We start from the raw sequence: 13792 nt of genomic DNA, 5'->3' as shown, positions 1-13792 counted from the left end.
TCAAATAACTCTTACGAATACTAAATTTGCTTACTTCTTTACGCACGCCTGTAAATTCGTTAAAGAGTAATTACGAAGTCTAAAACGAAACGACTGATCTTGACCGTGTGAGTGTTTGCTTAACTGGCGGTTTCCCGATAGACTGGTGGTGTCCTAGTTTATTAAGGCAGAAATTGCAAGCGGTAGCCCTGCCATGGCCCATTACGTAACTAGTTAATGGATTTTCAGACGGTTTGCATGGTATACGTCCGTTTGAATAAAAGACTGAAGTACTCTTTACTTTTATGACAATCTTCAAAACGCAAATGTAAAAGGTTGGCGATTCTCTAGAAGACTGGCAACCTCAACGACACTTCTCCTAGAAACCACGTGTGTTGTGACATAAGCGATAATATGTTTAAAACATAAATCAATCCATCATCATGTGCAGTTAAGTTTTAGCGAAATTTAGAACCACTTAGAACCAGAAAGTTATTAGTTAGTGGGATCAAACAACTGTTGTCACAATATGTAAACTAAAATTGAGAGCAAAAAATAATCAATATCAAAATACAAACTACAAAAATAGTAGCGAGTAAAGTCTCACTAAGATTTGTTTAACCGTTACAAAGATAACTCCCCCCAGCAGAAATATAGCCACCGAAACATTCATATTTTTATATCGTTACCCGGCTGAGCACGCTTCGTACCTGGGAAAGCGCGTCAGCTTTGAAGCGAAATGGGAAATCTAAGTCTGTAGTAGTATCCTAGCATGCATATGTCGAACTTACCCTTGATAAATGACCCTACGTACACGCTATTCTTATGAGGACTGAGGCCTTGTGACCCTTCCGTTATCGCACCCGATTCACTAATATTAACAAAAGCAACTCTGAATCATAATCATAAGAAGAAGAACGTAAGGGAATTTTCCACTTGGAATATCTATTCACATAGAAGGAATTACGTCGCTGCAATCAACTTTCCGTTTGGATATTAGTTTTAGCCACCACTCCCGTGGTTTTTATCATAGTTACTGCAAATGCCAGTTACACTTCATAGGGTTTCCTGAAATTTGTAGGTGTTTTTCGGAAAAGACGCTGTCCCATAATTAAAGTTCCTCAGCTGCTTGGACTTAGAAACGTCTATCCATGGCACAAAAGTATCATACAAACTCTACCTTAAATGTAATCATCATCGAGTGTGACGCAAGTTGCCCAAAAAATGCGCTGTTTTTTGTTAACGCTTACAAAATGTTTTTTCACTGTGACTTTTCAATAGACAATTTATTAGATCTCACATAGTAGATGCGTATACTTTAACTTCGTGCGTTGCGCAAAATTGCTGGGCGCTACAATTTAGGCCGTCACAAATTACTTATTATTTCTCATTCGGTGTTCGAAGCCATTTGGTAATCTGTCGAATACCGTTGCAGCAATTACTTTTCTTTGAAAATGTTCTTCTTGGCTTTTCGTGTCACTGTCATAAGGATTAATATAATATAAGAATAATAATTCACCAGTAAAACCTTAGCTTGTATATTCAAGTGGAACTTAAATGGTCATGGAAAATTGTATGGGGAAATTTGTCAGACAAACGGTAAGGCATACATCTAAAGGTTCTTTCGACAGTGATTTGAATATTTCCAAAAACATAACAACAGGAGTACAGCAGCTACTCTAAAAAAAGAGCAATATATATGAATAAAATACAAGTCATTATCATTTTTCGTACTTGTAGGCCGATGGGACCGTTAGGGTTACCTAACACTGTCATTCTGAGTCGTGAGACAGCGAATCTGATAAGAATTTGCTGGTCGTCATTTACCAAATGTGTGACAAACGATTCACGTAACGATCAGAATAAATTTTCATTTTTTTTTTGTTTGGCCCAAAGTTTTGCTGATTAGAATAAAGGGTCTCAACGGTAACAGTCAGAAGACTCGCGAAGCGAGAACATACGTATGACTTGAATCTTTTAATCAAACAAGTCACTATAAACTTATACCAAGTATCCCTCATTAAATCTACAGTGGCTTGAACCTAGACACCGTTCAACATTCCTATATCTATTTTCTATATATATTTTTATAGTTCCTGGTATTGATACAGGGAGGTGACCGTAGACGTGGTTAGATATGTTTTAACATAAAGAAGAACGTGTCTTCGGCGTGAATGAAGCGACTATGCCAACTATGAGAAATTATAGTGAGAAGTCGTTGGAAGTAAATACCAATTCATGAAGAGGGGCTTCTTGAGTAATAAGTCTTTTAGAGATTGTCGAGTAAAGGTTTTTACTCGATATCTTTCTATAACGTAATGCTTAGCTTTACTTAAATTTTAAAAGGCAGCATTACATCATTAGTACCGCTATTTCACAAATGCAATGCTTAGAGAAGTTCTGCCCGCGTTAATATTCAATTTGTCCTAGCTTTTAGTGATAATCAACAGACGTTTGCACCGCTGCGTATATGAGCGATCCGTGACCAGGGTGGCTACTTTCTAAATCATAACATAATATATTAACTTGAAAAACCATCCGATAAGACGCAATAGCACTTTATCTGAGAGCGTAAGCCCTGCCCCGAGCAGTATTGACTGTTACGGGATTGGGTTAAAAATTTGCCATCAGAAAAACCTGAACCATGAACAGATAGTATAAGCAAACAGAATCCACTGGGGTCATACAGTTTCAGTGTCAGGTTTTGACAAATTTGTCTAGAGCAAGCAAATGAAAGCTGTCCCAATCATGTCTACAGTTGACCTGGCTAGAAAAAAATAAAGCTCAGCCAGTTTTCTATGGCTTCAGGGTACTCAATTAATTCCACTATGTCAACTATCAAGTGAGGCACTAGGAAACAATGCAAAAAACAAGAGCAAATGGTCTCTTCCTTATCTCTCGCCCGTCTCCATGCACACAGTCTGGAAGGACAGTTAGCTATACGCAAACGTTATGGAATATCAGTCCTTATTTTAACAGGGGCATGGAAGGGAAAACGGGACGGCAAGAGTCAGTTTGGTGTTGAGATAAAATTTACAATTCAAAGCAGCAAGCCACTCAAAAAGGTGCTACATCTACCTGAATACCTTGAAAATGTTTACACTTTCAGGTATATTGACGCTCGAATAGCGTGCAAGGTCAACCCTCATACCAATGAGAGGAATTAATCAAACGACACTTATTAGTACCCTTACTTATTAGTAATATTATAGCATTTCTCAAGTGTATAAAAAGCACACGTGTTTTCAAAGTGAATTCAAAGGGACTTTATTGTCTTTGTACCCCCTTTATACCGTATAAGCGTTCTTGTACAGCAAGAGAGGCTGAATGACCGTCAGAATCCAAGTTAGCCGTCATTTCGGTATTGTCAAAATGCGCAGAGCATAGAAAGAATATATATATATATAACGCTTAGTATAGTTTACTGTAAAGGTATATGTAAAGATATAGGGTGCGTACGATATCAACTTTGATAAAATACCTTAATAACTGTTGTATGTTGTATAGAAGGTGGTTGAGGTTTGTATTTTTCAGATCATTTTCTGAACGACAGCACTTTAGTTTAGGTCGTACGGTGGTGTAAATGGACTGCGTTCAATTACACATGTGTATATGTATATTTTAATATGAGTCTCCATCTATAGCTTCTATCACACTGATATATATTACCATGTCAATAAAAATCACTGTCTGTATTGAGGCTTCCTATGTCACTGACACAATTCAATTGTAGTTTTGGTTTACTATCGTTCAGTAAACCTTCAAATGTCCTTCATCTAACTGCGTAGATAAAACCAGGCAACCATGACAAACAGACTCATAGCGCACTGGATAATTCTGCATCGTAGCAGATATCGTCAATTTTTTAAAGAGTGAGCATAGAACAAAGATTCAGTCCGAAGGTGAAACGGGTCATAGTTTACCCGAAAGTCCAATTAGCATCCTGCATCCGGTACAGTAGGATTTGGCACCTACTCTACAGCTTGCAATTAACTGTCGCATGAGAGCTATCTAATCACTGGGCCGCCAGCTTGACTTTGAGGTTCTCGGCAATCTTGTCAAGAAACTCGAACGTATTCAGGTAGTCCGACCTTTGCACCTTGTCTAAGGCGCCCTTAATACATAAGGCAAGATCCTTTGTCATCGCACCTATAAGATGTAAAACATAACATTGCTTTGTGTTAAGTTTGTTTTTTTAACATGTTTTACAAAGTCGATATGGTCCGACATTATGTACGGTAGTTCCTGAACTAAGAACCTCCGTAGATTTTTAGTAAAAATCTACATAGGTCTCCGGAAAAGAATAGGGTATCATCCTATAAAATCTTTGCCCTATCCGTTAGTTTGGCGATTCTACAAAGAAATTGGTTTCTTTTAGCCGGGACCGGACGATTACAGCAAAATAACAACTGCGTGTGCTCATCGTATTATCAAAGAGTAGTTGGGCAATCACAGAATAATGCTCGAGTGTTACGCTGCACGTTTTAATTTGCTCAGTTTTATTAACGCCAATATATAGATTTACAATTTGTTTTCGCACCGCAAACTGTACAATAAGCTAGTTACTCACCGGCCTCGACGGTTTCAATGCACACTTGTTCCAGTACAGTGGCAAAGTTAGCCAGCTCATCGTTGGAATCAAGCTTCGCGCGGTGCGCGAGGCCACGAGTCCATGCAAAGATAGACGCAATAGGATTTGTTGATGTTTCCTACCATAACAGTTTTTATAATTAGTACGATAGCACATGCCGTGAAGAACCCACCATTTGTTATATATGGGTATTGATATAGGAGCCGCACCGATATCTATTAAGTCATCAGGTTTGTCCCCTTCGTAATTAGACAGCGGGCAAAAGCTTACGTTATCTTTGTATATTTACGTGCACAGCTTTTAACTCATCACTTTAAAAAAAACCTCATTTATCCTTAACGCATTTAAATTTGACGACGTAACTGCCCAGGATATTTCGGTTACTATCCTGCGAATCTAAAGGTAAGTGCCTTAATTGATTCTCGTGTTACTTTATTCGATGCTCTCTTACATCAGTGCAACGCTCTACCCAACTCCTAAGCATATGTAAGCCTGTTTACCTTGCCCTGTTGATGCATGCGATAGTGTCTTGTCACAGTTCCGTGGGCCGCTTCTGCCTCCACAGTTTTTCCTGCGATAGCAACGAACCAAAAAGCTAATTGGCGACTGATTAAAAGGCTTTTCTTTTCCTTTGATACCGTAACAACAAGTATCTCACTATCATTTGCCTTGCTTGATTCGCAGCACAAGTCGGGGCTAAGTTTCTACAGGAAATAAACTAACCAGTGAGGACGGAAAAATAACCTAATCTTACCATCAGGACAGACAAGTACGGAGGTCATTAATCCCAACGAGCCAAACCCTTGAGCAACGGAATCACTTTGCACATCTCCGTCGTAATTCTTGCACGCCCATACAAAACCACCTTCCGATTTCATACAATAGGCGACCATATCATCAATCAGCCGGTGCTCGTACCAGATACCGGCGCCCTCGAACGCTTTTTTATATTCCTGTAGTGGGACATTTGTATGACTGTCAGTATGCATTTAATTTTGAAACAATAGATGTACAGAAACTTATTTTGAGGATATCACTGTAAAACGACAGAACAATGGTTCACCATTAGTAGGGCCATGATACCTTCAGAACGTTTGAATAATAAGCATGCTTTGACTGACTACGATTGAACTCCTTAATAATGATTGTCGAATCTAAATATATAAGACCTTTTTCTCACATCAGTGACGTATTGTGCTTTTTTGTTCACCTGCTACCATAGTAATTTCATCTGCTTGCCTACCTATATATTTTGAGGAGTCAAAATCTGGGACGGGCTTTTCCATTATTTACTAATTTCAAACATATAGGTCGTAGATCATGTTGTCGCTGGCAGCGTACCTTGTCGTAAACTTCCTGGAAGAGGTCCTTAAAGCGGCCATCATACTTCTTGAGAATTGTGTTTTTAGTGGAGAGGTATAGAGGAAGCTTCCTGTCAAGGGCGTATTGCATAGACGAATTCGCGAACTCCCTGATGCTCTGGTCAGTGTTATACATCGCCATTGCGACTCCGCCAGTACCCTCAAACTGGTACACTTCATGAGAGATGACCTGTTTGGAGAGACGTTCGAAATTAAGTTGCATACTTCAACCAATTGGTGTTGCGCTGTTCATCTGTTACCGAACCGTTTTAGCTTGTCCTTCATTTCGTTTTTATTACATTTTATTTACATAGGATTTACTCACCTTGCCATCTTTAGCCGTGAAGGTGATTTGTAGCTTGCCATCGTCAGGCACCACGAAGTCAGTTGCCTTGTACTGATCTCCAAATGCGTGACGTCCTATCACAATGGGCTTCTTCCACCCAGGGACGAGACGGGGGATGTTGCTACACACGATAGCCTCTCTGTAAGTCAAACCCGAATTACCAGCACGTATTAACCCAGCGTGTTTGTCAGTTAAATGCTAGTGAAAATTTATTGACTGGATTCAAGAGCGTATGCATTTTGGAAGTACGTATTAACTTAGAGTGAGGCCTGTAAAGTAGAAGCATAACTACGATAAATGACCAAAAAACTAGTTCTTCTATGATGACTTCTATTTAACTAATATTAAAACACTGAAGCTTGCTTTTTGAATGAAGTATATTGTAATGCGACGCAGACTAGTTACTCTACTAATCACATTAATCTATTGTATACCGTCCTAATTAGCTTTTAGTGTGCGTCGTTCTGTATAATTTAAGTCTTTTGTGACTCTATTACAATAGATCTGGGTCTGTGTATACCGCCAGTTGGTATGTTCTTGTACGTAACGTGCTTGCGTACGCGGATATTTACTTGACACAATGTTTACTCATAAACGGATGCGATTGCGGTGCTAACCTGAACACAGTTCCACCGAGAATGTTTCGGATCGTTCCGTTCGGAGATTTCCACATCTGCTTTAGCTTAAATTCCTCAACACGAGCTTCATCCGGAGTAATAGTCGCGCACTTAATTCCAACACTGTATTTCTTTATTGCGTTTGCGCACTCGACGGTTACTGTAAAAACGCTCATGTCGTTAATAGTTGTTTGTAGAAGACGACAGTGTCAGAGTTATTTGCTTATTCACATAGAGGCTGACTGATGGTAAGTCATACATACCAAAATTACATGAAGGCTCAAGGAACCGTGGAGTCATTTTCAAAGAACTACTTCCAGGGCAAAGCAGACCTTCAGCTAGAAGAATTTCACTGTCTCTTATAGAAATTGGGTCAAATGCTTCAGTGACACATTTTCTTATAATAAAGTTATTTATCGCTTGAAGTCGTCAGATACACTAGGTCCTATATTGGGTCGAATAGAAGTGACTCCTCTGCATACACAACCTCCAACTCAACCCTTACTGGAAAAAACCCATTTCTGTGTAAGTCCGTGGACAATATTCACGAATCGCATAAATCATCAAAATATACATTTTTTTCTAAGCAATATAGGAAGGAAAATTCAAGAGAAACAATGCGACAATGTTTTAACGTAGGAAGTAGCTATTAAGGGGAGTCTGCAAAAACAGACTAGCCATTAAGTTCTATATTTTAGAGTCGGAAAACAGAAGCGTTCATATCTGATAGAAATCCGGTAAGGCGATGCTAAATACCTTCGTAAGCCAGTTCTATTACCAATATGAAATTGTATTTGGGTATCGAAACCCGAATCAGTGGATGACGCTTTTGTATTGAAAACCACAGCAACAAATCTAGGATAAAAAAAAGGTATGTATGCAATCGAATATTGCGAAGTCTAGCCATTATATTAATAAATACTGCGCTTAGAGGAAGACTAACTTAAACTATCTAAGACAGGATTGGAACTGATAGACTTGCGTAATAGTACGATGCTTCCTTCTAGTTAAAATGTACGTAGCGCTTTTTGACCGAGAAATATTACAACAAAAATGAAATAACTTGTATACTTTGTGGTCAGACGGCCCAACAAGATAAAGTATTTGCGTACACTTTATAACAACTATTTTAACATGATATAAATATTGGAAACGAAACAAGACTAGCGCGATATAGGTAGAGAAAGAATAAAATAGTCAGCATTAACAAGCAAAGTTTAAGGTCAAATAATTCAGATCGATACCAAGAGAGTCACCATCGAACGTGTTGCTAACTAAACGCCATTCAATATTAATCGATCAACATTTGCTACGGTTAGGTATGTCGCAGTCATATTGGGTACATATAACTCAATTTTGATTTAAATATATTGCTTACTGGGTCTCGTCAGATATGCTCTCACGCAGGGCTCTATTTGATTTCTTTGGCCAGATATTACCAGAATATACCATTGCACTGAATACTAGCAAAGCCACCAAGGGAACATGCCGACGACGAACAGATCTGCTTTTCTGTAAAACATCGCTAGCTAATGATTACTTGCCAAAATGGGTAGAAAATCTTATTTTTGGCTATCACAACAATAACACTTTTTCATTGAGTCAGTTGTTTCAAGTTCTAGTAGATTCGTTAATTTTGTAACACCCCATTGATCCAAATCAGACACAGAAATCGCGGACGTTGCAAATTGTTCATTTAGTATGGGAGATCTGCACCGGACTTGGACATGTTTGTCAAAGTCCTACAGGCTAAAACCTCTCGCCTTTACCCCATATAGCAAAACAGGATGGAGACTATGAAATTATTATTCTTTTTCTCATGTTCTACCCAATGCGTATATCTATATTCTGCGAACCCACTTTGTTTACACGGCGAGAAAGTATTTCGTACGCGTTTCTATGTAAGAACAGGTGTTCACGACTCTTCCGTCTAGTCCGCCCCTTTAGCCCAACACGCAAACCATTATTTCAGCCACGGCAAGTATTAGAGAACGTTAACAAGGATTGGAAACACCTCTGGAGACGACCTTTGCTGTGGGGGAGTACCGAGGGTTGTTCTCAGATGACAAAACTGGTGGACCTTTTTATTATTCGCCAGTCAGGGTAGGAATTGATAACACATACGCACACACATAACACACCCCAATTATGCCCGGCGAAATTGTGTCACGTGTTTTATTTGACCATTGACAGAGGCATCCAGGTCATCTTGTGGCAAGCAACAAACCTCGATAGCGATTTGACCCCTACGAGGGGTCGTGGCCAAATCGAAGATGATCCTCATGATTTGTTTGTTTTCCTTCAAAAAGAAATAAAGAGAAAAATAAAAACACAATAGTGCCAATAGGCGGAAAAGGGAAGCAAGTAACCGCGATCTAATGTCACCCTGTGGGTATACTTTTAACATTCCTATCTTCATGAATTCCCTTTTGACACGGAAAATTATACCATACCGCAATCATAAAATGGTTTCAATTCGGTCACTTTTTAACTTGGAGAAAGTATAAATAGCTTTGACCATTCACTCATGCTTGAAGACATTTTCTAATTTCCGTGAATTATGTAGATATTTACAGATGAACAAATGAACATTTTACAGTGCTTTTTATTAATAGCTTCTTCATAACTAACCTTGATCATTGGTAGCATCGCGGTTCTCAATCCCCAAGTCATACGTATGAATCTCCAGATCGAGGAACGGGAAGATCAACTTTTCTTTGATGATGTCCCAAATAATCCTAAAGACAAATAAGCACGTATATATTTTTCATTTCTTTTTTAACATTACATTATGAACAATATTTATGTACATAAAAGCAAGACTTAAACGACAAATATCGAGCCCCATTTTATGGTGTATATCAACAAGAGATACACTATATTCTATAAGGGCTTGGAACACACTGAGATGCAACAGGAGGTAGAACTATGCCTAATCACACATTTACCCAGTTCTATTATAGAGTGAACTAACTGCAAATTAAAAGACTGAACTGTTCAGCCGTATTTTACCACCGTGACTGTTACCATAAGCTCCGATGGTCAATGTTCGAATGAAGAGTTCGGAAAGGAGACTCAATAGAGGGAGATTTCGCTTTCGCCATATGAGTGTGTCCTACCTTGAATAACAACGCTGTCACTTAAGTACTACAACAATTTTTTGCAAAACGAAGCTTTTCTTGTGCGTCTCTCGTTAATAACGAGTGTACATGGGCGAAATATAATTTCTAAAATCTCTTTCGAGCTGTCTCAATGTATCGAAGGTTTCCTTAGCGTAAAATAGATTACAGCATGGTTAGACTGAAATTTCACGGATTTAAGGTAACAAAAATTTACGTTAACATTTTACCTCAAGAAAGAAAATGTCGGAAACGAAAAACAGTCATACCAGATATTAGATACATATATGGAACCATAATACAAGCACTCTGCAAGGTTCTATTCAACCGACGCTCGCCTCAGGTATTTATTCTACGTTTTTGATGATAAAACGAATCCATAACGCCTGCGTGGCGAAAATACAGGAACTGTCCAGTCACCCATAACATTTGTTGCTACAGCGATATCTGAATTTTTGTGTTCCGGTTGTGTAAATATTTACGATGAAACTACTTGCCGGCCTTACCTTGTCATCTCATCACCGAGAATGTCGACGACAGCTCCACCTAGAAAAAGGGAACAAGAAGGTAGTATTCTTGTATCCATCATACCTGACTGTAAATGAACAAAGGATGCCACACGTACTATAAACAAACAAACAAAGCCGAGAACAAAATTTGTCACGTATGCGCATGTGGACCGCAGATCTCGCAGTTTTCCACTGCCGTACACGCTACTTGCATCTGCAGTAGGTATGAAAAGGGGGACAACTGTATGTGCGAAGATTCCGCAAAAGCTTTGGCTAGATATGCTAGTGAAACGCCTCTCGCTGGGCTGAAAGTGTGCGATTGTGGGTCTTGAGTAAGACTATCGTTCGACAGTATAAAACGAACGTGAGACAGGAGGACGAGTAGGTTTCGGTAGTGGAAGCTATATTTCGTAGAAGAAACATTTGCTTCAGCCAGATAGGTTGGCAAATCACAACAAACAAGATTTTTGTGGACCGGGTGCCGTCGGCCGTAGAAACATTTCATGAGGTAACCCGGAGACATATAGAACTGGCGAGTGGATAACTACCGCTTATGATTTATGTACGTCGATTGTTATATTCGACGATAGAGTATACTGCCCAGTGTGGTTTCTGGAACAAAAAAAAACGCCTTTATGTTACTTGAATTTAATAATAATAATGGAAGTTACTATGGCCTTGTGTATACCGCGTATATAGATTCAATAGCACAGATATCGATAGTGTTTTTGAATGCGCATTACACTTTCTACTAACTATGCAACTGCGGGAGCTGAAACTTTTCGCCTTATTTTGTTTGTTGTCAACGACAGATAATACGTGTTTGTGGCATCGCGAATTGAATAGACTATACATTTTTTTTTTACATGGTTATGCGTGAGCCACCGTCTGTTCATCGTTACACAGCGGTGTTTACTTTGAAAAAGTAACATCCAGTAATGTAGGCATACTCGAAGTTCTTTTTTCCTATACATAAAAGCTTCAATTAATCTACCAAAATAGGTACATTTAGGGTAATTCTATTTACATAAGGGCTTCGAAAAAAAGCTCCTCTGTTGAGCGCAAGGAAAAAAAATAACAATTTAGTTTACAACGCGAAGCCTTTGAAGACTAATGACAACGCAAATAAACTTTTTCGTGCTGGAATATATTGAACGTCCTTAAATATATCACAGTCATGAATTTTTGCTTTGTTTCACGAGCGCCGGAAGCCACTTATGGTAAGACGGTTACAGTTGCCGTTTCTCGAACTTTCTCGTTTCTCGAAGAGAAAAAATTTCTCTTCAGTACGAATCTGAAGCACTTAAGTTATCATCATGTTCCATGTTTTTATTCACATTCATTCATAATCATTTTCTAATATGTGTTTATTTTTATGTATCAAGTGAATACGATGCAAGTAATTTGAATTGACCACATTTCAGATCATTGTCTATGTTCGAAAATAATAAGTTTTGACGTTGCAATCAACAATGATTTGAATAGAATTACGTATGTTTTTCGCAAGAGTGTAGTGGAATTAATTCAAAAAAATGGTATTAATAAATAATTCTAGTTGCAGTGACAACGGAAAAGCGCATGCTCGGTACAAACAGATTGCCCCAAATACAACAGCACGTAGATGTTATTAATTGCCCCGTAGTAATAGCGTTAATGTTGTAGAATCTAGGGGGCGAACACCGTACTCTGGCACGCGTTTCGATAGATCGCTCTGTATGCCATGCCCAATCATACTCGCTTTAAGGCGAGATAGCTAACCAACCATTATTCAATTTCATACACAAATACGCAACTCCGTAAACTGAAACGATGATATGAACCGGGTCGTTCTCTCGTACCGTTGCCTCATGTAAAGTAAGTTCATTTCTACATATATTCAGTTTGTGACCTTGGATTCAACACTTGTCGTTATGGAGCTATGATGGGTTGAGTTGTCTGGACAGTGTTTACCAAGTAACACTAACCACTGCCTTCGGCTTCTGTTAGAGTTCGTTAGAACTATCAGAATTCTGTTAGAGTCGGTTCGGCTTCGTGATATTCAGACATGACAGATTCGGGGTCGATAACCCACCCCTGCCCGAAGCGACCCCAAACATTCTGCTGCCCAACAAGCACAACAGCATCAACGCAAGTGTTTAGCTCTCGCTGGTTGACACGCAGCTTTCAGACCAAAACTGAATTCTATTTTTTTTCTTTTGTACACGTCTAAATCTTAACGACAACGCTGGGATAACATTCTGTTAGACGTGACCAGCATGTCCATTTGATTTTAGGAAGTTCCGCTGGTAATAGTATCTGGATTAGGAAGAAAAAAAAAGACCATTTCCTTTAACTGTTTTCATGAGCATATATACCATACCACTATATCGATGGCGAATTTTATAACAAAAATGAATTTCTAACACGTATTCAACGTAGTAAATCTGTCATACATACAAGGCCTTTCGTATAAGGAATCTACTATCAACTACGAATGCGTTTTGTTCACACGGACTTCGTTGGATTCGAATAACGACAGTGTTAAGTTTGTCATCAGGCTAGTTTGCTCGTTGGCTTTATGACTCTAGCAAAGCAAAGAGCTCTTTGTAAAGACGGCGTAATATTGTACGAGCCATCTAAAAGTGTGAAAATATCCTAAAATATAAATAACCGTAGCGTGTTTCTACACAGAGTCTTTCTCCACAACCGTTTCTGTAATGAGGGGCATCGCAGCAGTACTAAACCAATAACTAGACGCGCACAAAACATTGTTGGTATCACAATGTAGTAGTGCTCTATAATTTGCGCAGTCACACTTACACTTAATCTTGGCAGACATAACGGACCGGTTACGTGGCGGAACTGATTTTCGGAGCTGCGCAAACTACACGGTGGTGGCCGGAATGTAACTGACAGCGAGCGCTGGTTCCACAGGGAAAATCGGCTCTATCGTTGCCGACTACGGAGAACTTTATTGGCAGAATGACACCCGTGTGCGCCAACGACCGAGCGACTCGCGCCCCATGTGTAGTTGTCAGTGACATGTTGTAGGCAGCATATACTTCGTACGGTTAAAAAGACAACTGCGCAATATTTCTCATTTCAAGCGCAAGTGAGACTGTCACACCAGGCCGCTGTCACGGCAGAGAAAGGACTGGACTAAACTGAAGAAGAGTTCTATATAAACTGGTCCAGACTACGAACAACAGTTGGCCGGTCGCTCTGTTTAACAGACACAAGCAAACACACACACACACATTCGCACACACACACACACCCGAAGCGACGCGC

General features: G+C 39.3%; 1 protein-coding gene across 2 annotated transcripts; it reads right to left on the bottom strand.

Moving 5' to 3' along the window:
- Positions 1–3221: 3221 nt before the first annotated feature.
- Positions 3222–13560, bottom strand: Idh (isocitrate dehydrogenase [NADP] cytoplasmic). Of its 2 annotated transcripts, XM_022831978.2 has the most exons (11): positions 13322–13559; positions 11071–11134; positions 10520–10559; positions 9526–9632; positions 6895–7054; positions 6257–6416; positions 5912–6121; positions 5325–5523; positions 5071–5141; positions 4550–4688; positions 3222–4128 (listed from the first exon to the last, which is right to left on the bottom strand). In XM_022831978.2, the coding sequence occupies exons 3-11, from the start codon at positions 10525–10527 to the stop codon at positions 3995–3997; spliced, it is 1188 nt and encodes a 395-aa protein (XP_022687713.1). In that variant the 5' UTR covers positions 10528–10559; positions 11071–11134; positions 13322–13559; the 3' UTR covers positions 3222–3994. The 2 variants fall into 2 exon arrangements, with proteins under 2 accessions (XP_022687713.1, XP_022687712.1); XM_022831977.2 differs by lacking the exon at positions 11071–11134 and having other exon boundaries at positions 13322–13560.
- Positions 13561–13792: the final 232 nt, after the last annotated feature.

The sequence above is a fragment of the Varroa jacobsoni genome, unplaced genomic scaffold (genome assembly GCF_002532875.2).
Source record: "Varroa jacobsoni isolate VJ856 unplaced genomic scaffold, vjacob_1.0 scaffold_367, whole genome shotgun sequence".
Classification (NCBI taxonomy): Eukaryota; Metazoa; Arthropoda; class Arachnida; order Mesostigmata; family Varroidae; genus Varroa; species Varroa jacobsoni.
Note: the sequence above shows the minus strand (reverse complement) of the source record. Positions and strands in the feature narration are given on the sequence as shown.

Coding starts and splice junctions, on each gene's coding strand:
- Idh (XM_022831977.2), bottom strand. Junction 9,633..10,519: donor CTCGGTGATGAGATGACAAG/GTAAGGCCGGCA, acceptor ATTTGTCTTTAG/GATTATTTGGGACATCATCA. Junction 6,417..6,894: donor CTCGGTGGAACTGTGTTCAG/GTTAGCACCGCA, acceptor TTTGACTTACAG/AGAGGCTATCGTGTGTAGCA.